Here is a 27,038-nt window from a genome sequence, read left to right as displayed (position 1 = left end):
CAGACATTCTGCTGAAAAAAACAGGCAAACATACTTTCTAACTGTACCTTGGTTGAATATATGAGGTGAAGAGATGAACTGGAAACTGCAAGTTCAAGAGAGTAACAGTTGAAACACTGACTGGAAAGAGCTCAGGGAGACTCCCTACACACGATGTGCAGTAAGAAATCCGAGGTATGGTTGCTCTGCAGGGGATGAATACTCCATGGTCTCCGCTCTCATTGGCTGACGTTTGGGTGTATTAAATCAATGTGAGTTTAATGCTTTAACACTGCTTTAATACTCTTACAGTGGAACTCCATCCATGACAACGAGGAAAATTCAAGCATGAGAATCTATAAAAGGTACAATACTGAAGAACTAATTAAATACATCCGTTCATTCCACCCCTGCGCCCGTTTGCTCTTTTTATTAATTCCATATTTTCTATCCCATCCCAAAACTAGCATACTGAATGTCACCATTTTAAGCAAACACAGCAATCTTTTTAAAAAAAAAATGTTTTAATCATTTTTAAAAACGTACAAACCATAGAAAAAACAGTCCACATCGTGGATTAAAGGAGTATGTTCGACAGTGAATAACAAAACTTGGAGGAAGGACCCTTCAGAGAGAAAATACACATACCACATGTGGTACACATACCACATCATGATACAGGGCAAGCAAGCATTTCAATCTTAAAGAATGTTAAGTTATTAGACACTGCAACGTTGCTTACTATATCAACTTCAGAAGGTGTCACAGATTTTACATAGGTGCTCAAACTACCTACATGCATTGTAACTACCAGGATGGCTGCTTACCAACTGGGCTGTGCCCCCTAACCTACGCTGAACCATACCCACTCCAATGAATGGTTTCAGTCATACTTTCACCATCCTCCCATCTTCTCACCGTTTTGTAGTGTCCTGCATGAACTGCTCCATTTCGAGGAAGGGGGAGACAGTGCGGATGTACAGCACCTGCAGCTTCTTTGTGCTGTCCGGAAACTTCCTGCAAAGGGAAGAGGGAATCGATAACCAGATTTTGGACAAACCACCCACAGAATAATCAAGGCCTGGGAAAGCTGGACATACAGGTTTTTAAGACCATTATAGCAGGAAGGGAATTTGCAAAATAATGGCACTGGTGTACTTTAGAGAATGAAAGGCTGCACATACAAACAAGCAGGGACACTTTCCACATAGTGCGTAGTGGCGAGTTGAATCTTAAGTGCTTTGTATTTAGTGGCAGTGAAAAATTATGCAGAGAGTGCACTGAAGGCTGCAGGAAGAGCTCACCTGACTAGGCGCATAAGATCCTTGCATCGTTAAATCGGCCTAGAATTACTGCACATACTGTCTAAGTATCAAAAGTTCCTCACACTGTATCCATGTTCTCTATGTTCCTCACACTGTCTGTCCATGCTCCCTATGCTCCTCACCGACTGTCCATTCTCTTTATGTTCCTTACCATCTATCCATGCTCTCTACATCTCCTCACCGTCTATCGATATTCTCTACGCTATTCACCATTTATCCATGATCCCTGTTCCTTATAGCCTAACCATATTCTCTATGCTCCTCATCGTCTATACATGCGCTCTATGCTCCTCACGTCTATCCATGCTCTGTGTTCCTCACCATTTATCCATGCTCTCCATGTTCCTCAGTGTCCATCCATGCTCTCTATGCTCCTCACCGTCTATCCATGCTCTTGCTGTTTCTTACCGTCTATCCATGCTCTCTATGCTCCGCACCTCTATCCATGCTCTCTATGCACCTCATCGTCTATCCATGCTCTCTATGCGCCTCATCATCTATCCATGCTCTCTGTGCTCCTTACGTCTATCGACGCTCTCTGTTCCTTATCGTATATTCATGCTCTCTATGCTCTTCACGTCTATCCATGCTCTCTCTATGCTCCGCATTGTCTATCTATGCTCTCTAAGCTCCTCACCATCTATCCATGCTCTCTATGCTCATCGTCTATCCATGCTCTCTCTGTTCCTCACCATCTGTCCATGCTCTCTATGCTCCTCACCGCCTGTCCGTGCTCTCTATGCTCCTCACCGTCTGTCATGCTCTCTATGGGCCTCACCGCCTGTCGTGCTCTCTGTGCGCCTCACCGCCTTTCCATGCTCTCTATGCTCCTCACTGTCTATTTGTGCTCTTTATGCTCCTCACCATCTGTCCATGTCCCCCAAGTTAACTCACAATTCATCTATGTATGTGCCTAAAGCTCCTCACAGTGTTTTCTGCCTCCAATCCATCAGTTATCTCGTTCCAAAACTACTCACGGTGCCTCTGTGCCCCTTGCTCCAACGTTCATGTGCAATAACTGCACACACTGTCTAATCAGATCAAGCCTATATATGTCAAATTGATTGCCCGTTTATCTGGTGAAAGTGCTTTACACCAACTTGTATAGTCTCTGTGACCCAAAATCCTCACATTGTTCAGGTCACAAAAGCTCTACATTTTGTCCAAGTGCTCCATTCCCTCACACAGTCTGTCCACGTGCTCAAAGCTGCTCACAATACCTGACAAAAAGTACAGGTTGCCCAGGCTGTCCAGTGGGTCCAATATTCTCAAGTTCTATGTCCATGCGCCCCAAGCTCCACATGCTGGTTGTCCATCTGTCACAGGCCTCTCACAGTGCCCGCTTATGTACTCCAAGCCCTCACACTATCCTCACGCCACAAGCTGCCCACACCTTCTCGCTCACTCTCCATGTGCCACTAGCTCTTCATACACCGCTTGCATGTCACTCAAACTCCCCTCACTGTTCGTGTGGTCCAAGCTCTTCCAGCGGCTCATTCATGTGCTCTGAGCACCTTGCACTACGTGCAAATGTTGCCCTAGCCCGCATGCTCACTGCACAGGTACCTCAAGATCTTGTTACCATTAGTCTATGTGGTCCAAGTTATTCACACTGTTCACCATCTGTCTTTATGATCCAAAACCCCACATTGTTAATGAGACACAAGTTCTCCACATTGCCCAGATACTCCATGCTCCTTAAGCGTCTGTCCATGTCGTCCAAGATCCTCACACTCTCTTCCCAAGCACCTCAAGATCTTGTTACCGTTAGTCTATGGGGTCCAAGTTATTCACACTGTTCACCATCTGTCTTTGTGACCCAAATCGCTCACATTGTTCATGAGACACAAGTTCTCCACATTGCCCAGATACTCCATGCTCCTTAAGTGTCTGTCCATGGAGTCCAATCTCCTCACACCCTCTTTCCAAGCACCTCAAGATCTTGTTACCATTAGTCTATGGGTTCCAAGTTATTCACACTGCTTACCTTCAGTCTTTGTGACCCTCACATTGTTCATGAGACACAAGTTCTCCATATTGCCCAGATACTCCATGCTCCTTAAGCGTCTGTCCATGTCGTCCAAGCTCCTCACACTCTCTTCCCAAGCACCTCAAGATCTTCCTACCATTGGTCTGGGTGGTCCAAGTTATTCACACTGTTCACCATCTGACCCAAAACCCTCACAATGTTCATGAGTTACAAGTTCTCCACATTTCCCAGATACTCCATGCTCCTTAAGTGTCTGACCATGTCGTCCAAGCTCCTCACACTATCTTCCCAAGCACCTCAACATCTTGCTACCATTGGTCTAGGAGGCCGAAGCGTCTTTCGTGGTCTCTGCAGTTGCCTAAAGTGTGTATCCTATCTAATAATGTACTGTTGTCCCCCCTCCTGAAATCAGTCTATAGGATTCAAAATCATGCTGCCAATGAGCTCCAACAGTCTGAAATTGTCTATGCACCCACACTTCCTCACGTGTCTGTCAGTGGCTGCGGTCCGAGCTCCTAACGCTGTCCATCAATTTGCCTTCTGCTCCTCATGCCAGCTAGCTATGTATTCAAAGTTCCTCAAATTATCTACCCAGGTGCCCTGTTCTCTTTACTGCATATATTTTCCCTGAGCTAATTCACACTTTATTCATGTGCTAAAACTACCTGAAACTATTTGTCCAAGGGCATGCGCTCATCACACAGTCAATCAATGTCCTACGCTATTATCACGGTCTGTCTATGTACCCCTACACAGCTCAGTTTCTGTAAGGTGTCCTTGACCCCAATGTCATCTCTCTGCCCACAACAGGAAAATATAAAAAAAATGAATATGCTATTGTTGACAAAGTTGACGGTAAATAATAGTTCAAGACTGAATAAAACATGTCTGGATCACACCGCGAAAAACCCATCTCTGAAACCAGTCGTTATTCCTTACAGTAAGGGCCCTATTTTTGACAAAAAATAATTGATAATGTTGTCCCCTGTCAGTTAACACATCATCGGTAAACGTATGGATTAGTTCAATTTTACATTTTGCTTCTTTATTTAGCTACACTTCATTATTCTATGAACATTATGTAATTTTCTCAACAGTCGCTGACCCCCTGGTTAATAACCGCTGGTTTAATTTATTCCTTGGGTAGACACTGGGAGGTCCAAAGTGAAGGACCTATTCCATCTCCGGTGAGCGCAGTCTATGGAAGCCCTGCAGGCTCTGCTTTGTTAAATGTGTTGGTTAATATTTATTTGAACACCCTCCATGACCAGCTCATGCATGGAGTATATGTTTTTATATTTTAGTATTGGTTTTGGCTCAGTGGGGAAGTGGACACCTCTAGAGAATTGAATAGTCTCTTCGATGAGATACAATATTGAATGCACAAGAGTTGTTCAGCCTTAAAAACAGAACTCAAGTTCTTTGGTTCACAATCAAATATTTTAAGCCATGGGATGGCCAAAGGAGTTTCTTACAAGTCTGTCTACAGAAGTCAGAATTTGGGGTTTGTCTTTGGTAAGGATCCATCTCTGGAAGGGCATCTATTTGACACAAACCTGTGGGTTCTATACTCTTATCATGATTGAAGAACTAAAGCATCACTCTAGTTGAGGCTACTGAAGGCTGCACCTCGATTTGTGTTGTTTTATACATAACGTACGGCTATATATTAGCTGCAAAGAATCCAGTACCAAACAGTCGATGGCACATCTTAAGTATTGAGATCACATTTCAACTGTGTTTCAGGGGACTTCATAGGCTTGTCACTGTGGATACATTTCAGAGATTTCACACAACTGTATAGAGAGGTCAAACAGGTAACCCTAGACCACTGCAGATGCAAACTTAATACACTTTAAGCTGAAAAGTACTTTAAAGTGACTTAAAGTAGTGATCCGTTTTAACCAGTGCAGTAAGGTTGGCAAATTGCTTTAGATAGTGGATGTTAGGCTGCAGTATCCAAGCATTAATGGACAGATATAATTTTGATTAAGGCATTATGCAGATCTATGAACTTGAACAGTTTGTTCAAGTTTGGTGTGGAGAGGCGCAGGCCGCTGATCAGAAAGAGTATTTGAGTAACGGATCCACCAGGGTCACCTGTTGCTACAGGTTATTCCACTCGCCCTTGTTTTGGGCACGTTTGGTCGGGTGTACCACACCCATTACTTTTATGTTATACATTTGTGTGCCAGTCGTTCATAAGGCTAGTTCATGTTGTGCCCCTTTCATGCTTGTCTGGCCAGTGGGTGTGGTTGGTGGTAGTCATAGGTGTGATTGTGTCTGTTATCTAATATGTTGTTTCTTCTGCTATATTTTATTAAATCTATAGAGGGGGAGGATGTGTGATATAGTATCTTGTATATTTATCAATCCATCTTCTTCATTTTTTTTCATCTTCTTTGTTTTCTCTTGTATATTTACCTATGCATCTTCTTTATATATGCATCTTCTTCATTTTTTATTCATCTATGCATCTTCTTTATTTTCTCTTGTATATTTACCTACGCATCTTCTTTATATATGCATCTTCTTAATTTTTTATTCATCTATGCATCTTCTTTATTTTCTCTTGTATATTTACCTTTGCATCTTCTTTATATATTTTCAATGCTATATTGTTAATCTTCATTATATTTTTATCTATCTATCGAATTTTTCTCAATGTGTTATAATGGGTTTTTCAGGTTAATGCTTTGTTCCTTCTTGCATTCGTGTACTTTAGCATATTTCACTTTTTATGGTTCTTCTTGTCAATACTTTATTCCGTTTTGCAGTTTCATTTTTTTGCTATATAAAGGGGGAGGATGTGTAGTATCATGTATATGTATTTATCCTGTTGCTGTCTACCTAGCTGTGAATGTGCGGCGTGGAATGTTGGTGTGGTGATGATGGATAGAATGTTTGGGGGCCTGTCAGGTGAGGTGTGACAGTTGGAGTATGGGCTGAGCAGCAGGCAGGCTACTCTGCATGTACATACCAAGCTACAAGTAGAACTAAATAAACCTACTTAAACTATATCTCAGCTACTGGACTCAATCATTAAAGTACATTAATTAGAATCCATGATATTGTATGAGAAGGACTTTGGCTATCTAACTATGGTTAAAACCTTGGGTGAAACTTCTCCCAGTTAGAGTTACCAATTTTGGTTTTGGAGTTATAAATCTTTGTAATGTTTTACTGAAAACCCACTCACACTACTTCAAGGACAGAGTTCTCGAGTTCTACACACAGGGCTGACAACCAAGGTGATTAACTTTTACAATAATGGAGCTTTGCCAATGTTACAAGACAGGGAAAAGCACCTTCAAACGGAGTCAGTTTTATATGGTTTGCTTCCCAGAAACTGATAGGAACAGAGGCACCAGGGACTGGATCTCGACAATCTATGATCTGGCTGGCCTCTGCCCTCATTTATTTTTAGCCCTGAGTGAACGATGGGGGAACTCGGTGTGTTTGCGCCCATTTACAAAGTTTTACAAAACCAGCAGACTGAACAAACCATTGACAAAACTAGAACTGGGGTCCCTCTCATGTCCGAAGAACGAAAACAGGGTGCCAATGACCAAGTTAACAAACAATCCCAGTGTGTGGTTGATAGTCTGCCGAAAGTCTTGTCATCGGGGGTTCTGGTGGTGTGTGGAGTCACTAGAGGAGAGATCACATATTGGGTCAGTCTTTGAAGAGGGACTCTGTGCTAGAAAAGGATGGCATCCTTCACAATGTCCCATGTGGGGGTAACCAAACTCCAAGAGCCAATATCCTGGAACTAGCAGGACAGTCATCATTTTTGATAGTTGGTTGATAGGGACATAAAGGGGGCACAGGGACCCCATGAATCTACAGTGCTGACCACCAGGCAAGACTTTGAACTGAGAATTGGGGTTTAGTGAGTAAACACAACTTTAAACGCTGCTTTGTCGGGAATGGTTAAGAGACCACGCAAATTGAACGCATCTTAATATTCTTGTGGATTTTGCGTGGCTCATTCTATTGAGAACCCACCACGGAGGTTCCAGTGAGACCTTTATTTTACCCCCTCTTGAGCAGGGGTTTTCTCCATTCTTTTCACCTTTTGCCTTCCAAGCAGTGCACACCAGCAAAGCTTCTTATTTCAGGGCCTAAGGCACATTCCCAGCTATTGAGAACAACTTCAAACAGTAAGGTGTCCCACGTAAAGTGTCTCCCTGTGCTAGAGCGAGCAGAGACTTCTTATCTAAGACAGACTAATCCAAGTTACCGAATCTATCTGGGGCAATTATTTGAGGGCGCTAGCATGTCGCTAGAGACCGTCAAGTAACACGATTTCTTCAAAATTGTAACACTCCTCAAATCACTCATTGGATGAAGTGACCTTCCCAGCCTTTCTGTCACTTTTGCAGGCTTTTGAGCAATCAAACAGATGAATGGCTGACTGCAACTAGATGAGAGGTTTGTTTTTTCTAGATCTGCCACAGGTATCCTTGCCATCATGCTTGGATTACTAGGCAAATCCTAGTACAAAACACATTGGAAGGAGGGCAAGCTCTGGATTCAGTGGCTATAAAACCGGTTTGGCAAGGAAACAGATGTTTTCTGTCCGGGTCACCAGAAAACTACAGCTTCCGGGAAGAGTCCCTAAGAACCGGGAAGAATCTTAGAGAACCACGCACTCGGTCACATCCGTAGACAGACATCTTACAGGAGCATTTCCATTTTGTGTACACCCCCTTACTTTTTCCTACATTCATCCTGCAGTGATCTTGTGGTCCCATTCACACTGGGACTGCATGCATTTTATATGGAGAGAGACTGGCATGTCCTCTCCCCTCTGAGGAAAACATAAAAAAAAGGCAAGTTCAGCAATAATCAGGTGTCCATTGCCTGGGACGAGAGGGTGGTGACCACCTTTGAATACTGGGGGCTAAAGGCGTGAAGGGTTCATCATTTTGATTGCATGCCCAACATACATACAGCATGCGCTTGATAGTCAAGAGATCCAAACAAACCCATTAAGCACTTCCATTGGTCTGGCGGATGGGCGAGTCTACAGGTGGTAAAACTGGTAAAACTTATGGAGGGCCAAACAAGTCGAACAGTCAGTCGATCAATCAATCAGGATTTGTAAAGCGCGGCTAATCACCCAAGAGGGTATCCAGGCACTAGGTGCATGATGGGAAAGCTTTTCAAAGCCCAGCTACCAGTTCTGCTCTTGCATTCAGGACCAAAAGCGAGGCCCAACACCGGGGACACAGAGTCAACTTAAGTGAGATGAGGGCCTCAGAACCTCGGTGTACTGGTGCAGAAGAGGAAAGAATCGCCGTTCCCTCAAAACTGAGGAAAACGGAGAGCCTCTCATGGAACAGATGCAAGAGTCATGCATCTCAAGTGAGTAAGGCACAGTACTCTAGAGACTTAAGGGGATCCATACCTTTGCACAACCGCATGGAACAGGTGCAGAAGGGCGGTGCAGTCTTTGCCCCCATTGAAGCCTACGCAGATTTGGTCTAGGGTGTACTTGTCCAACGCTTCCTCTATTGTCTGCAGGGATGCTGCCACCTTCTGGCTCAGTGGAGAACCTGCAGGAGGAGAGGACACATTAATTCCAGCTTGTGAAAATGGATGGACCCAAAGTCAAAATCAAGGAGGATGGGATATGAATAGTTGGACCTTTAGTCAAAAGTTCAACTGTAAAGGAATCATTAAGTGCAGGAGCATCCTCATACAAGCCGACATAACTAAAACATATTTCACTGCCACAGCTGTACCTGTGCATGACGCTGTCTTTTGGTCTTTTTGGTTTCTACATACTCAGCATTTGAATAGTGCAGTAAGTACTGTTTTGTCAGTAATGTGGGGATCGAATTGTCTGATGTACTTTTGGCGACTGAGTACCATGTGTATGGATGCTTGTTGCGTAGAATGCAGTAATTTAATCTAAACTATGAATCAAAACGGTTGTCCATTGCCCAACACAAATTGCTACTTTGTTATAAGTTTTTCTTTTAGATATGTACCCACAGAACCAGTTTCCTTTGTTTGACGTTATGGTTTAGCTCGAATCTTCTGATAGTGTTGTAAGATAATAGTACGTTAGAAAGGTGTGCTAGCATGAGGCAACACCTAGCAAAGTATTCCACCAGTGCCATGTTGTGCACATAAAGGTATGCAAGTGTCATGTGTTACACCGCAAGATGGTACACAAGGAGTCATTGCTGCAAGTACACCAGGAGTACCTGAACACCATGGTTCTTTAAATCCAGGGTGCATTTACTTAACAGGTAAGATGGTATTAAATCTAAGCCTATATATACACAAACTATATATATATATATATATATATATATATATATATATATATTCGCAAATTACATTGATTTATTTGTACTCGCACACACATTTGAGTACATATGTAAATATTTATCAATGCATGTGTGCATTTTTAAATCATAACATTAATCTATTTTTAAGCGTCATTTAATGTTGTTTAAAATATATACTAATACTATTTTACATGTAAATCAATATTACTTTTGATTTAATTTAACGTTTTTATCTTCATATCATTTAATTTTAAACTAACCATCCACAAACCCTAAAATCTCCCCAATACCTCTAAACACTATAAATCCATGAACCCTCTACTACACACTCTCCACTACACACACTCCACTACACACTCTCCACTACACACTCTCCACTACACACTCTCCACTACACACTCTCCACTACTCTACTACCTACTACTCACTCTACTACTCACTCCCTACTACTCGCTCTCTACTACTCGCTCTCTACTACTCGCTCTCCACTACTCGCTCTCCACTACTCGCTCTCCACTACTCGCTCTCCACTACTCGCTCTCCACTACCCACCCTCTACTACTCTCTACTACCGCTAAACACTGTTCATGCTTTGAATCATTGAGAGCTGTTGCAGAACCAGGAGGAATCGATGTGATGGATTGTTTTGTGCTTCCAAGAGGTTTCTTGCAGCATATCTGGATCAGCCTGGGTGGTGAATGAGCGTGCGCATATAGGATGATAGCGTTCTTCCCCCCATGCCATCTCAAAATGTGTTTTTAGACTATATTGAACAACCAGTACCCTGCTTTTTGTCTGTCAGCCTGCCCAGTCTATTTGTGCCGGTCTGTATTGATCACTCCACCTGTGAGTGTTAACTGAATGCTGTATATCTGATTTTTCATTACAGCCTGTCTGCTTATTTGTCATGACTGTCTGACTGTGGGCACTTGTATCTGTTTAGGACTCGCCTGAGACAGTGCATATGCTGTCATTTGCGAGATATTCTGTTTCTTAAGAAAACCTTAAAAGGCATTACTGAGTTGGCTTTATCATCACTCTCATTTCTCATCGGTCAGCGTGTGCTGGTTTCACTTTCTATTTCATGTGTTTGTCTCTCGGATGGAGCATGGACCAAGTATGGATTAATGTCTTTATTAGCGTCCTTCTACTGCTCACGCTCAGATTCAGGAACTTTGCTTTCCTGGTTATCTTTTACTTGCAGCACTCCATTAGAGTGCAAGTGTTTGCAGGATGTCCCTTCGCCTCACCTGTCCTGCAAATTGTTGCTTGCCCTCGTCCCTCTGCCGCCACCTCCTGCTTTATAGCTTGCGCATATCCCTCCTGCCACCCCCCCTTCAGCGTTGTAGCACGCGCTCATCACTTCCAACACCAGTGCCCCCACATTGCAGTTTGCAACCAGCCTTCCTTGCATGCAGCTGACCCTCCTGACGCACACCTTCCTCGTACAGCGTCAGATTGGTAACGTGGGCACTCGGGCAATGCCCGAGGGGCCAGTATCCGAGTTCCAGCTGTGGGCCGCTTTTTTGGGCAGGATGGGGTCCGATGTTGGCGGTGTCTATGTTGTTCAGATGCAGCCAGCGGCCCGAGTGGCCTTTCTGGAGGTAGATGGACGTCCATTACCTTTCTTTTATCAACGGGCAGAGGTGTCACTCCATCTCTCTCGCTTGCCAGGCCCATTAATGTGTGCATACTGAGCGGGGGCAGGGGGCCTGAGAAGAAGTGGCCTCACTAAGCCGTGCATCTTTTATCCTCCCCCCCCCCCCCCCCCTCCCTGTTTTGCGGAAAGGCATTATGCAAATGTGGGCCACTTTTTCTTTTAGCATGCCCGGGTCGATTTTTAATCCCAATCCAACCCTGACCACGTAGTAGCTTGCACACGTCCCTTCCGCCCTGTGAATAAGGCAAATCGCTCATCTTAAGCCTATAGGGCTTGGTTAGTACTGGGCTTCCCCCTAGCTGTCTTACATGTATAGTAAGAGAAAGCATGCAGTGAAGGTCAGACGGTAGATCAGATAATGCGGCTCCTGTCCACTTTGTGCCAACTCCTGGTGGATGCTTGTCAGCCCAACTCCCAACTCGTCCATCCCCCTGGCTCTCTCTGAATAGAGTAGGAGGAATTCTGAAACATTTTGCCGTGTTTCGAGTAACTATCAGACTGACTAGTTGCTCCTAATAGCACTTTGCCTACCACTACCCCTAAGGAAACCACTTTCCTTTTGTGGGGAGATTTGATCAGCCCCGAAGATAGAGCGCGACTTGGATTTTTTCCGGGCCACATTGTCACCATGTAAGCATGTGAAACGGTTATATTCACCTGATCCAAAGCATGGGGAGGGTTCAACGTTACAACCCATCGGTAGGGCTGCATTTGCAAATTTCTACCATAAATGTCATTGTGTAAGGGGCGGGGATCCATTTGTATGTCCACCTGGTTGCCTGTGAAAAGAGCCGCTGTTACCAGACTCTCTAACATGTCTTTTTTTATTCAAGCCAACATTTCAGTAAGGAAAAGCGTGAATTTAGACATGTTTCAGTCATGAAGGAGGTACTGAGGTATGGGTTAGGTCCCCATTCAATATTCAATACTGTTGCGAATATTGCACACATATCACTGTTGCAACTGCATGCGATACCTGAAGTGAAACAGAGTTAACATTTTGAACGTTCACTTTGCAGGCTATACCTTGAGAAATACAGCTTTTTTTTGTAAGGACCTGCCGTGGCTCTGATTAAGTGGCAAACAGTAGTCACAGGGAGGGGTGATCCCACCCAAGCACTTCTAGGCATTCCTCATCTGCCCATGTGCTTTTGCACTATGCTGCCATGTTAACCATTGAATGCCTTGGGGACAGTTTTGTTGGTGTCCTTGCACAAAAATGAAGTGATTTATAACCACTGCTCTGGTTTGGAAGCCTGTGCCCTTCATCAGGTGCAGAGGGGCTTCATTTGAAGGCGTTTCATTTTCCTTACTGAAAAGTAACATTGTCCACTTCCTCTTCCTTTTGTTTGAGCCAAACAGAGCTCCCTAAAGCTACAGCTCTTCAATTCATGTAACATATGTTCTACCCCTGTCTGCTTCATAAAATGTGGTTGTAAAACCAGGGAAGGAACTCTGTGCCATTAGTCCCTGAAGCCTTCACAGCAGACTTGCATCCACGTGACATGGCTGACATACCAATAATTGAGGCACTTTGTGGAGGCTGCCTGGGGGTATGAGCTCTGTTTTAACACATTTTTTCCACAAGGTACACTTTTCAGGATCACTGGCCATCATGTGTGCTGAGCAGTGGAGTAGCGTGGGTTGCCAGTGCCCTGGGAAAGGCAAGTATCCTTCCACTTTTCTTTTGAAAAATTTGCACCCCTAAGAATAGCCCTAAGAATTTTGCGCCCAGGGCAACTGCCCATGTGGCCCCGCCCATGCTACACTACTGATGCTGTATAAACATAAGCAAATCTTGCTCAGCTAATGGGTGTAACATGGCTGCAACGACCCCAAGAGTTGGGGTGCTCCACTGAATGGACGTGAACAGGCGGCAGGAGTGGGACGGCAGGTGAATACGAGACGCATTCTAGGCCTGCCTAGAGATGCGTCTTAGACCCCCCTTACTGTGGACCGTACTGCAAGAGGGTTAGGTGTCAGAACATGTTATACCTCGCTGCCGACTGATGGGCTCCATGTATTGTAATCTGATATGTACAGTATGAAGTCATCTACTTGCTCTTCTTATTGTGCTCTGTACGTGCAATGAGTGAACAAGATGCCATTGGATTTTGCTTGGTTGTATTGAAACTGAAAATAAAGTATTAAAAAAAATACATTGTTCAGCTAACACAACAGATGTTGAACACATGGCCTAAACAGCAGTACATCGTCAGTTTTCTACCGCCTTTAAAAAGACTAATTGTACAGTAATGGGAGAGCATATGGCATTGCGGCCAGAGTAGCTGACTTTGAAATGGGGGAACCAGGTTCAAGTCTTGGCACCGGGTCAACAATCTGCGTTTCTGGGCAAATCACTTAATGTCCAGTACCTGTAAAAATGAATGTGTCCTTGTGTTATGTAAAGTGCTGCCAGTCCTTCTAGTTGACTTCTCACTATATAAATCAAGCTATGATGGAGGTAGGAGGGAGGCAACATAAACAGGGTAGGGAAGGAGCATGCAGTGATGAGGCTAAGTGGTGGGAGGGACAGGCCAGCAAAGAAAGGGGAAGGGGCATGCAACGACGGAAGTGAGTTGGTGGTAGCAACGGGCAAGCAACAAACAGAATGCGAATGCTGGAATTTAAAAAATAAAAGTATGTTACAAGTGCGCGGTCAGTGGAAGGACACTGGCATCTGGAAGCTTCACTTGGTCCAGGCTCCACAACAAAGATGAAGACGTGAAGCCAGGCAGGAAGCTTGCGGCAGGAGGAGGCAACGACCAATAGGAGGAAAGGAAACAAGATGTGGGCGCCAACCAATGGTAAGTAAAGGTAAGTAAGGGGAGGACTCTAAGCCCCTTTAACCCCTTCGCTGCGGCGCGAATTCCGCCGCAGCGCTGGGGGGGTTTGGGGGCAGCACGGTGGCGCGGTGCCCATGACGGAACCGCGCCGTCATGAGTCACGGGCGAGCTGTGCTCATGACGGCGTGGTTCCGTCACGACTCCGCCCACTCTCTAATTCGCCCGCACAGGCGGGGAATTCGAGCCGCGTGGGAGGAGCGGCCGCTCCATGACGGAACCACGCCGTCATGAGCACACACCGCCCGTGGCTCATGACGGCGTGGTTCCGTCAAGGGCACACAAGGGGTTAAAGATAATTATTTTTTGTTACAAGAGATTTCGCAAGCGCCATGTAGGCGAAACCTAAAAATGAATCTGACCTTATGTAACTGGTGCTCATGTAAAGAGCTCCAATACCTTCGAGTTGTGTTTGCGCTATATAAAACTGCAAAACTAAATAATATGATCACTGTAGTTGCTTGCCACCTCCCGTCAGAAAAAAGTGCTATAACAGGACCAGCTGTGGCAGTATCTTAGCGCTTTTTCTTCCTAACTTTGCTATGATGCACAGCAGCTGCGATGGTGTAGGACATGGCTAAAAGACATTGACAAAGCCAATGGCTCTCGAGTAGGTGAGACCTTTTGGCTTCGCCAATGCTTGTTTTTTTCTGTAGCTATGTAAGCATCATTAAGTCTCTGTCTGTGTAGGTTAGGCAGACTATATTATTGTACTCATGGAAATGTGTCCACCTGTGCCCACGTCCCTATCTGCCACATTGTATCCATCTGTATACTAGTCAGACTTTTTAGCAATCTCGATGTGTCTGGGCGTCAGACGGCATAGATTGGTTTGTAAATTGGGGCACCTGGCACACTATGAGTTTATGAAGATTTACCAGAACGTTTCAGTCTTCCTTTTCCCATCCATTATCTTGTCTGTTTGTTAACCTAGGTTTATACGTGTGCCTGTCTGCATCCTCAGCCTACTGACCGTCAGCAAGTCTGCCTGTCAAACTACACTGCAACCTCAGCAAACTGCCGTCTTCTGAAGGGCTTGTCCTGGAGGCAACACCATACCCTCATGACACACACAACACAGAAGGAGCCCTACATATCAGTAGTGAGCGGAGGGCAACCACCAGTCGCTAGCTATACTGTGATCATCATTTTTAGGTCTCGTTTGAGAAAGGTCATGCGCGGTCGCTTGCCACAATGTTTTTTTTTTAAACTCAAAGGGACTTTGAGCCTGACCATTACTTACCACTAGTTGGCTTTATCGTCACTCACATTTCCTTGCTTCTCATTGGTCAGCACGTTTCGGTTTCACTTTCTTCTTCATATGTTTGTCCCTTTGATAGTTTATGGACCAAGTACTGAATAACTGTTTTATTAGTGTCCTTCCGCTGCTCGCCTTGGATTCAGGTACTTTTTAAGTCTCGCCTGGCTATCGCGTAAGCGATCGCACAGCGAGACTTATGTAGGGGCTTCAGAAAATGCTCCCAAAGGCTGCCCAGGCGGATCGGGTGGCGGTTACGCGCACAACCACGCGCATTCTATTTGCCACCAGCTACTTCCTGCGCGTGCACCGCCTCACGCATTCAGAGAGATTTAGTAAGGGGTACAAGACCTTAGGAATGCGGTTTATGGCCAGTGCATGTGAGGCATTCAAGCGCGAAGCTGGCATTGGACTTGAAAGCAGCAGACTGCTTTCGCCAGCGCGCGCTCGGCCTCACTTCCTGCATCCCCTCTTTCGTTATAACTCACACCCCATATGCTCGTTCCCTTCCACCCTACCTTTGATGTGCGCTTTTCTTGTTGTTTACAAACTACGCCACACACTTCTGCACGCCACACACTGCTGCATTACACACTGCTGCATTACACACTGCTGCACGCCGCACACTGCTGCACGCCGCACACTGCGGCACGCCTCACACTGCTGCACGCCACACACTGCGGCACGCCTCACACTGCTGCACGCCACACACTGCTGCACGCCACACACTGCTGCACGCCACACACTGCTGCACGCCACACACTGCTGCACGCCACACACTGCTGCACGCCACACACTGCTGCACACTGCTCCATTACACCCTGCTGCACGCCTCACACTGCTGCACGCCTCACACTGCTGCACGCCTCACACTGCTGCACGCCACACACTGCTGCACGCCACACACTGCTGCACGCCACACACTGCTGCACGCCACACACTGCTGCACGCCACACACTGCTGCACGCCACACACTGCTGCACGCCACACACTGCTGCACGCCACACACTGCTGCATTACTCACTGCTGTATGCTGCACGACACTGCTGCACGCCGCACACTGCTGCACGCCGCACACTGCTGCGCGCCGCTGCACGCCACACAGTGCTGCATGCCTCACACTGCTGCACGAAACACTGCTGCACGCCGCACACTGCTGCACGCCGCACACTGCTGCACGCCGCACACTACTTTTATGCGAGTTTATGCTACTGACATTGTAAATGACAATGCCTTTTATTTGTTTTAAAACCAAAACATAAATAAAAGGCATTGTAATTTTACAATGCCAATAGCTCAAACTCTTATAAATGCGAGACCTATTGCATTGCAAATGCTTGGTTTTTCTTCTGGCTTCTCTATTTTTAGGTCTCGCCTGACCCAGCGCATGCGCTGGTCTGGCGAGACTTTTTGTGAGGGCTCAAAAAAGTGCTACCACTGTAGCATAGAGCTACAGTGCATGTGCGCGGGCGCCTCACTTTCGCGACTGCACGGCCGCTTTGATGTTTGATCGCGATTGCGATCACTTTCTCTTTCGCGGCCGCAGGGCCGCTTTGATGTTCTCCGTGAGCCAGTTTTTTTTTCTCCTGTTTATTACTTCTATGTAGTAATGGTGGCACCCATGCGCTGCCATTACTACAGAGCAGTAATAAACAGAAACAAGCATTGGCATAGCCAATAGGTCTCGCTTTCGGGACCTTATAAGTATTTAGTTATGCAACTGTTGCATGGCTAAACACTTATAAGGTCCCAAAAGCGAGACCTATTGGCTATGCCAATGCTTGTTGTTACTTCCTAGTCGTCGTTGCTTGCGCCCGCCTGCCTCCCTATCATTGATGTTTGCACCCCTTTCCCGGTGTTGTGCTTGCTTCCCTTCCCCACCCTTCTGTCCTTGTTGCTTGCCCTCTCTCGCTCTCATGCTTGTTGTTCCTCTTCCCTCCCTCCTCTTCCCTCCCGTCATTGTTGCTTCCCCGCATGCCCTCGCAATCCAAAAGATTTTTAGGCATTTATGAATGTACTGTGCTTTATAATTATCCTTCACCAAGCGCTCTGAGGTAGCCTAAGAGATGTGTAGTGCTTTATAAAACGACCAACAGATACACTGTGTTTCATACAGCATCAAGCAATGGCTGGCATCAAGCAATGGAACGGGCACAGCCCAAACATTCTTTTTTCAAGGTATGGTGACTGAGTCTCTGTTAGCTGTTGTTTATATCTGAATAATGTTCTCAGATGAGTGTGGCTTAATTGTTTGTGTGCCAGTGGGTAAACATCACTCTGTAAATAGGACTAGGTCTGCATATCCTGTACAACATGAAAGCGCAGCTGGGGCCTCCCTCTTGCAGAGCGCGGCACCTCCTGCCAGCTGTTTTGGGTCCCTCCTGCCAAGAGTTGGCACATGCTGGCGATGCCAGAGCCAATGTATATACTTTTAGAGCCACATTGGTTTTTAGTGATCTTACGTTTATAGGTTACGTAGTTGCAATAGGTGCAGGTAGGAGGGCAGCAGGCCACAACGTGGAGTGATAACAAATGAGTTGTCAAAAAGTCTCATCTGACACTACATTGTGTCCTTCCACTACAATAATATGACCACATAATGAAACCAAACCGAAAACGCCACCTTGGCTGATAGGTAAGCGAAGGGTTAACCCACTGTGCACTATCCACCCTTTAATTGCAGTGCCCCATGTTGTCGCTTGCCTCTCCTCCCTCCTGCCAAAAAAAAAGCGATATGGCTGACGCGACCAGCGCTGGCCGCTTGGTACACAAGTCAATGTCTTGGACATGATCATGAAAAGTATAATCAGAAGCTATGCCCCCAAAGGAATTTGAGGAGGTGGTGAGGAAGGATGGGTAGGGGCATTTGGGGGCGCTTCTAAGTAGGAGCAGCAAAGACCTCTAACAGGCCTGCAACTGAATGTAAATTACCCTTTGAAAACAGTTACAGATACACCTTTTCTCCTTGTAGAGATGCACAAAGCCCGCACATTGATCTAAGCGATACTCACTCACGAGACAAGAATGAACAAATAGTGTGAATTGCTATAAAAAAAAATCCTACACATAACATGTCTTTTGACACATCTAAATATGGCTCTATACATCTGTCTTACATTCTTTGGGTCTGTCTCTTTGTCTCCGTCAATGTATGTCTCTTCTGATCAACTTTGCCGGGTCATTTATACACAAGTTAGTTGATATCGCTGCCTGGTTGTGTTCCTGCCTGTGTGACATACATGTCAGAAATTTGACTGCCTAAACTCGACCTATCACAGCTTCAATCCATGGCCCTAAACTGTCAATTATTATTCTTGTAATGACCACAAAAGGACTCATCATTTTCACCAATACTTACTAACCTGAAGGGATATTTTGTTAGCGAATAGGACTGGTTAAATATTTTATTTTCTCTTCGCCTTTCTTATGTATAGTAAATGCTACAAGGACATCATTTAATGCAATCTTTCAGCGCCAATATTTCATTAGAATTCATTTTATTATTTTTAAATTATGTTTGTTATACTTATATTTAATAGAAAGTGTAAATATAACTAAAGACCTCTTAAGATCAAATCTGCAACAGCACAATATGTTTACTTAATTTGTATGCCCTGCACAGAAATAAACAAATACGTTACGTCTTTTCAAGTATACATTTCATCAGTATGTTCCTCCAGAAGACTGGAGTAGTGCTCGATACACATCCACTTACTTCTAAATAGCTCCCTTATTTGCAATTAAAAATTGTGGCGAGTAAAGAGGTAGCAATGAAAAGGCAGCTCATCTTCGCTCTCAGGAGGTTTGTCTCCATCACTACAATAGAACCTCGTTCACTATATTTGTGTATTTTCTGGCATGAGCACACCCAGAGATATGCTGGCCTGGCAGACCTGTCAGGCACAGATGCTCTAAGCAGCCCGCCTGCTCCCTACAGTGCACACGCCTGTCCCTGACACATGAATGTAAATCCTGAATTGTTTCACGGAAACACAAGCGAGGTCAAATATGTGCGCCTGAATAAGCAATTGGAGCTTTGTAAAACCTTTGCTCTACAATATTTGATTTTGTGTATCCACGAGACGGTGCGAGATTTAAACAAAAAAATATAATTGACTGGATTGGTCACAAATGCCCACAAAAATTCCATTCCATAGCCACAGCCATACGTTTGTCATTTAAAAAGAGTTACCAGCACCGGAAGCTGTATTATTTCTCAAGCAGCCTCCAGTTTTACAAGCAGCCTAGGTCACAAGCTTTCATTGTGGGGCATAGAAAAGTAATAGATCACAATAACTCAGCCCCGCAGGCAGGCAGTATCACTAGCAAGGAGTGGTGAACAAGGAAAGTCGTAGATCAGTAGCATTCAGTCTCAAAGCTGGAAGGGCCAGATGCATGCACTGTTGGACCAAAGAGACACATGTATCAGAAGCATCCAGCCTCACAAGCAGGCAGTATTTACAAGCATGCAGTACTGGACAACGAAAACGCACATATATGAAGCATTCAGCCTCGCATGCAGGCAGCGCCACAAGCATGCAATACTGGAAAAAGTAAATGCACATATATGAAGCATTCAGCCTCACATGCAGGCAGTGTCACAAGCATGTAATACTGGACAAAGTAAATGCACATATATGAAGCATTCAGCCTCACATGCAGGCAGTGTCACAAGCATGTAATACTGGACAAAGTAAATGCACATATACAAAACATTCAGACTCAGAAGCAGGCAGTGTCACAAGCATGCAATATTGGACAAAGTAAATGCACATGTAAGAAGCATTCCGCCTCACATGCAGGTAGTGTCAAAACCATGCAATACTGAACAAAGTAAATGCACAAATATGAAGCATTCAGCCTCACAAGCATGTTAGATAAAGAAAAGACATAGAAGGCTCCAAGTCTAGAAGCCCCCTAAGAATACTGAAATTTACCTGATTTAGCAAGTTGATACACCTCAGCATCCGCCTGGCTCACAGGATCTTTCACATACGGCACAACTATGCCAGTCGGGAGCTGGTCCATAAGGAAGGAATACGCTTGATCCAGGTTCTGCTCACAGTCTGAGTCCAGCAGCAGCTGCACTCGATAGTAATTGTTCACCCAGTCTGGGTAGGACCCAAGATTCACTCGCTTCTTGAACTCGTTATTTGCCCGGGTTAGCACAGGGGCGATGGAGATCTCATCTGCATCGACATACACCTCGCGGCAGAAGAAGTGCCTCTTGTCATTCACAAACAAGTGCTCCAGGCTCTCCAGGGCTCGCTGCATAAGTGAGGGGACACCTGGAAACACATAGACGTTGCGCACGCTTACCAATGGGTACTTGAAGCCGGCACCAGTGCGTCGGTCTATGCCATAGTTAAGCTGTGATGAGCGGGGCACCAGGGCCAACTTCATCTCAGGACAGGCCTCGCTGGTAGCACCAAAGAACTTGTGCACCAAGGCAACCAACTCAGGGTGTGGAAAAAGCTCCTCGCCGAAAGCCTGCGCAACCGCCTCAAAGGTGACATCGTCATGGGTTGGGCCAATGCCTCCAGAGCTCAGCACGTAGGTGAAGCGGGAGGAGAAGGCAGATATCTCAGAGGCAATGGAAGCCACGTCGTCGGGGACCACCGAGATCTTCTCCACTTTCACCCCCAAGGAGCGCAGTTTCCGACACATATAGAAGGAGTTGGTATCTTGAGTATGGCCCTAAAGAGAACATCAACATAGGTGGGGAAATTATTTGCAGAATTATTACTTCATGGGATTAAGATATAAACATGGCCCCAAGTGTTAACTTTAAGAAGTTGAGATAACCAATGCTGTGCAGACGTTTGTTGAAAATGTATTTTAACTTGAACATCTTTTGTTATTAACACGTTCCTGAGCATCACTGTTTCACCCGTGACCTACACACCAGATAAATAAGCTGAAGTGGTTAGTGCTTGGTGGACAGTAAGGTAAGTTCATATTATGCACCTGGGAAACTACAGCTACAATAGGAGACTGTCCGAAGGGTAAATCTCTTCACAGTCGATTAGTAAAGTGTTTCTAGGGAAATATATGAAACTCTTCACCCCTAACTAAAAACCCATGTTCTTGAAACTTATCAATGAAACCATAACCACAGATTTGGGAAGTGAATACACAAGCAGCAATGCTCTTTCAGCCACGACGTCTACAAAGAATCCAGACGTTGGAACAAAACAACTTTGTCTCTCTCAAAAATTCACATCACAACCGCCCTTCAAGCTCTTCACTGACTTCCCAGGGCCAGACGCTCAGCTTTCAAGGCTCTCGGATTCCCTCTCGCGTTGGTGGAAACATGCTCTCTGTGCAAACAGCACAACTCTGAAATGCTCTCGCAGCAAACACAAGAAACTTTAAAGATCCCCTAGATATCAGGAAGGCAGTGAAGAACTGATTCATTACAAGATGATCCCACAAGAAGCAGACTGAATCACCTGCTATCGCTAGGAGTGTGAACAATAAAGAACTTAAGATGCTACATCCAGAAACCAGAACCAATCGCCCAAAGGTTCACATGAACAATCACACATTTACCTATATTTTACTCACAAGCAAAGTCAATCATCTTTGACCGGTTACTGCCTGCATCCTGTGCCACCAACAGGCCCAAGATGTTATCTTCGCTGCTAAGAAGAATGCTCCTTTCCGACTTGATGGGCACTTACTTTATGGTTCTGCTAACTACTATTCAGACACCAACTTGAAAAGGTAAAAAATATTCCGCATTCCATCGCCATCTGAAATACTTGGACAACAAGTTGGACTTCTTGAACCAGAAACCATGATTACAACAATGGATGGAAATCTACAGCATACTATGAACCAGGTGACCGGGAAGGATTCTTTGGATGCTACATCTGTGGATGTGATACCAGGCCCTACGACGCAGATATTGAAGAACACATTAAATCTTCTCCATAGATCCATTGTCCCCTCATGAGTCCACCAACCTGTACCAGTAGAAGTGAGCCAGCCAAAGGGCTTGAGCCACATGCCTAGCTCTGACTCAATGAAAGGCCTACTTTGACAATCGTGCCGAGAGCGAACCTTAGCTCTGAATGGCTGAACAGTAACTCCTGTGCTACACCAAGGCGGCTCTATGAGGGAAAGCAGACAAGAAGGGTAAGAGGTGGTTGTTAAAAGAAAATACAAAATAGCTATGTTCTTCCTTTCTTCTCCTGGTATCCCTGGGGCCCACCTGGGAGCAACAGAGGGAGAACCTGGTTGGCCATCATTCATTTGCAGAAGGAGTGGGCATGGGCTAATTGTGAGACATCCCAGGATGGGACGTGAGGTGACAAAGTGCACTAGGATGACCTTGGGGTTCAGTCTTTTATTTATGGGATGGGAAGCACGGGCCCCTACCAGAAATAAAGAGAATGCCATAGGGATGAATCAAGTATAAACTGCCTACCCTCGTGGTCCTGACAGCCTCAGACCACTGAGAGCACATGTTACAAAAGCCATAAGAAAGAGAATATTAAAGGAAAAGATATGAAAGAAAAACTGCTTAACTATACGATACTTAAGGCAAGAGGTTCTTCATATTTAACCACTGTAAGCAGTGCAACAGGTGACCACTTTCATCACATAAACATATAGATAATCTTTTTGTACAGCGAACACTCCATACTACCCCTACCTTAGGCTGTCCTAATTTCTCTAGCCGTCTGTTTCCTCGGACTACTGTAAATACATAGATATGACAACCAACCACCCACTAGTATGTCTTGATATATATTTAAAGGAAAAGGGTCCATCCCAATCACAATCCTAAATTAAACGGACATTGCCCGTATTCAGAAACACTCCTACTTGACTCTGAATCAATGAAGCTGAAACGGGATGCGGAGGGTTCAATCGTCAGAAGAAGCTGCACTCTAGACTCTGCAGGTAACCCTTCTGGAGGCTTACACTGTGCAAGGACATGAGAGACCGCAGTGCTTATTAGAAGTCTTTGTAACATAGGATTCTTTGGAAGTGGTTAGATAGAGAGGAAACCTATCCTTTTGTCAAACTGAAAACGCAAAATATGGGGCGATATACTCTCCCAACACAAGTAAACAATGTTTCTTGTCTAACCCGACCAAGCTCTTCACTGAACTTGGCTGAACAGGTATAATGGCGTCCGCTACCTAGCCCAACAACCACTCCTTGAAATATTAGGCACAATGGAAAAGATCAGCAATAACAAAAGGGACCTACTTCACAACTTTATGGGACATGTGGAGATTGCTAAATCTGAAGGACAAAGAACAGATATCCCTGTCCTGCGTATACAGCTGGTCTTCTCGAAAAGGCTACTGCTTGACCCATGGGGATTAAACATATCCTAGAAGAGTGGATTTCACACTACTCACCAGTAACAATTAAGTCTGGATCTCACACATTTCCCAAAACCACACACTCTCCGATCACACAGCCACCAATTCAAAATGCAAAACGTTTAGGGCTCAGTCTCCTTTTCACACATGTAATGGACTGCAGGTAAGGTTTCCTGTAGAGGTCTTTGGTGAGTGACTCTGCCGTAAACAGACTAGAATCAAATCTTGAACAAGCTAGACTACAGCACTCTATCAGATCTCTAACCTCTGAGGACAACAGCTATCTTTGACACTGCTTACAAAGCACAAAATGCTCATACAGCTTAATCTTTATGATCCAGGCCAAACATGCCCTTGTCAGATTGAAATGTAGGGCATCATGAAGTATGCAGCAGCCACTGCCATCCTACCTACCTGAGAATCATCACAAGAAGACGCACTTCAGAGAGAATCCTACGTACCCGGAAAGCCCCCCCCCCCCCCGTCCTCTAGTTGAATGCCTACTTCTTAGGGGCCGAATATAGGGTTCTTCTGGGCCTACAACTAACAAGGCAATTGACTCACTCGTCCCCAAGGTCAAGAAGGATCCTCTCGATTGAGGCAAGCTAGGGCTGCATTTTTAGGTCTCGGGACCATCCGGTCGGCAGACCGGAAGTCCGGAGATTTAATGTCTTTGAGAAGAGGGGCTTGCACCCGCCCCTCTTCTTCCCTGTTCTCCATTGGCTGGCCTAGTAAATGCTGGCCAGCCATTGGAGAAGAGGTCCCGTCACTCCAATCATGCCCCGTCCTTTTCGGATCGGGGGGCGTGTTTTTTAAAGAAAGTCTCATTCTCTCCTCCAGCCAATGGCTGGAGGAGAGAAAAGACAAACACGCCCCCCCGAATCCGAAAAGGACGCTGTTTCTCCGAGGCATTTTTGCTCTGCCTCGGAGAAAGGCGGCGGTGTTCCTGGCGTCCTCTCCCCCTGCTGTATACACAAAAACAAAAATAGTAATGAAAGTAAACATATTTAGTTTGCATCGTGAAAACAGCAGCTCGACAGCTAAGTGCGCGTGGAATGTCCGCCTTTTACAAGACAAAGCAGCTCTGGGCTTCAGCAAGATCTAGTTGGCAGGCGGACAGTGCCAAGACACGATGACGTTATTAAATTAGTATTCCAAGCTTGTGACATAAATGATATTCGCTGGGTAGAAAAAATACACAGAAACAACATACAGACAGCACGTGACGGCACACGTAGGGTCCGCATTTCCTCTCTAGGATGTAAACGGGCGTCCACGTTAGGATCAGGCAAGCACAGCGGTAAAACAAAGCTGCGGCACGAAATGGAAAGGAAGGGGGAAGGAAATGTGTGGCAGCTGATGCGACGTATTGAGTCACATGCGCAGCATCAGACCTTGGATTTTAGGCGTCCAGTGCCTCGGTTACAGGGAGGGTGACTTCATTGAGCTACCAATGAGCTTCGTCGCTTTTCTCCGACCCTTCTTGTCTCCTGTTTCGCTGTGGATGATTAAAAAACAGAACCGTGGAGACAGAGCGGGAGAGGGACGGCTCTCCGGCTCAGAGATAAGTGGGAAGACAAAATGATCCAAGCCACACAAGCCCTGCCTCGTTCTATCTCTCCCCCCGTCTTTCCTATTTAACCCTCTCCTTTTCTCGACCCACCTCTTTCTGTGTGTTCTCTTTCTCGCCGCATCTATAGGCCGCTCTCGCCCTGTTTCCAAGCTTTTAGCTAGCTTTCTTTCCCTTCTATATATCTCTTCCGCTCATCTGGTTCCTTTTCTTTCTCATTCCTTATCTCATTCACTCTCCCTCTGCCTTCCAGTCACATTTACTTCCCCATCCCTCTGTCTCAATGTCTTTCCCACCACTGTGGTTGACAATTTATCTCTCTCGCCTCTGTGCCTGTTTTTTCTCTCTGCATACCCAGTCGCTCGTTTCCTAAACCTACCTACCTACCTACCTACCTATTAGCTATTTCGTGCTCTCTCTGCCTTGGCCTTTCTCTCCTCTCTCCTCTCTCTCTCCGAACCTTCGCTTCCCATGCGGGCCATTTGCTTCGTTCATTCTTTTTATCCTTCCTTTTCACATAACCTCAGCTCCCCCCCCCCCCCTCACTCTGGAAGGTTGCCCAAAAATCAGGAAGTGGCCATATCGATTATGCACTGAATACTGTCTTGGGAAAACAGAACTCGTCGTCTCCTCCACGTATACTTCAAGGCAATCTTTATATAGACATACATACAGGTTTCTGTGTATTCAGGTGCATTGACATATAGCTATATAATGTATATGTAAATGCGTGCATATATACTGTATTTACAAAGGCTTCCTACACACATTCAAGAAAACACTGACGCGCCTGCAGCACGCGCATAATATGTGCCGATCTATCAATATTTAGCGTCTATAAACATTCACAAGTCGGTGGATCATTAGGCACCACTGCAAATCTCTCACAAAGGAACCTTTTATATATTTACAAATCTTTAAAAATTAAGCTTTGCATGTTATTGTTGCTAACAAGCCCTCTAGGTGAAGTTTTCATCCTTCCTTGAAGGATTTCGCTGTTGTAAAGTAAAATGTAGTGGAAGTGCGAAATTAGCATTCTTTGTTTTTGCATAATTTCAGGCAAAATATTCTGTGTGATTACTGAAACACAAACCCTGCGTAGCATAAAACGCGACATCGCATCCGTTTTAGACGTGACAAGGATATTTCGCGCGCAAAAATAAATACAAAATAAATACAACTGCTCCAAACAGCAGGCGCGTGCATTCTGATTGTCCACGTTGTTCCTGTGCAATCTCGCTAAATATGCGATGTGGCATATAGAGTAATTTCGAGGATGTTACATAACAAGCGTAACACAGAATTACGCTGCAAACAGGAAATGTCACTTGGGCCTCGTAAAATGATAGTGTATGCCTATACTATATACCGCCTGCTGCACTACTAAAGTCCAGTTCTGGGTGGAAAGATGGAAAATATTCTGTTTTTAATTAATATCTCATTCCAGGTAAGTTATTTACTCAGAAGAGCTGATTCGTGTGAAAACTGGTTACCAACTCATGTGGACGCTGACTGGGTATTCTTAGCCATGCATTTTGTTGTTCTTATTGCACATGCTTAGTTGTTTCTTTTTTCCATCAGTTCCCCCGGTAGGCCACCTACAGTCTGCCTGATCCCCTAGCTGCCAACATGCCTCCCTACCCGTCTACCTGCCTCTGTGTACATATCCATCTACCTGACTGCCCACTTGCAGACCTCCCTGCCTGTCTCCCCATAGAATCCTGCAGGCATCACTATCTGCCTACGTATACACCGACGTCTACCTA

At 45.2% G+C, this 27,038-nt stretch overlaps 1 protein-coding gene across 2 annotated transcripts in view; it reads right to left on the bottom strand.

Moving 5' to 3' along the window:
• Positions 1-27,038, bottom strand: part of FLAD1 (flavin adenine dinucleotide synthetase 1) — a 135,820-nt gene that overhangs the window by 85,205 nt on the left and 23,577 nt on the right. For both annotated transcript variants that reach the window (XM_085636865.1, XM_085636864.1), the window contains exons 3-5: positions 20,298-21,057; positions 8,708-8,855; positions 898-996 (exon numbers count right to left, since the gene is read on the bottom strand). In XM_085636865.1, the coding sequence (XP_085492991.1) occupies positions 898-996; positions 8,708-8,855; positions 20,298-21,057 (1,007 nt within the window). The remainder of the gene's footprint in view (positions 1-897; positions 997-8,707; positions 8,856-20,297; positions 21,058-27,038) is intronic.

The sequence above is a fragment of the Triturus cristatus genome, chromosome 12 (assembly GCF_964204655.1).
Source record: "Triturus cristatus chromosome 12, aTriCri1.1, whole genome shotgun sequence".
Taxonomy (NCBI): Eukaryota; Metazoa; Chordata; class Amphibia; order Caudata; family Salamandridae; genus Triturus; species Triturus cristatus.
This window is presented reverse-complemented; position numbering and strand designations above follow the sequence as displayed.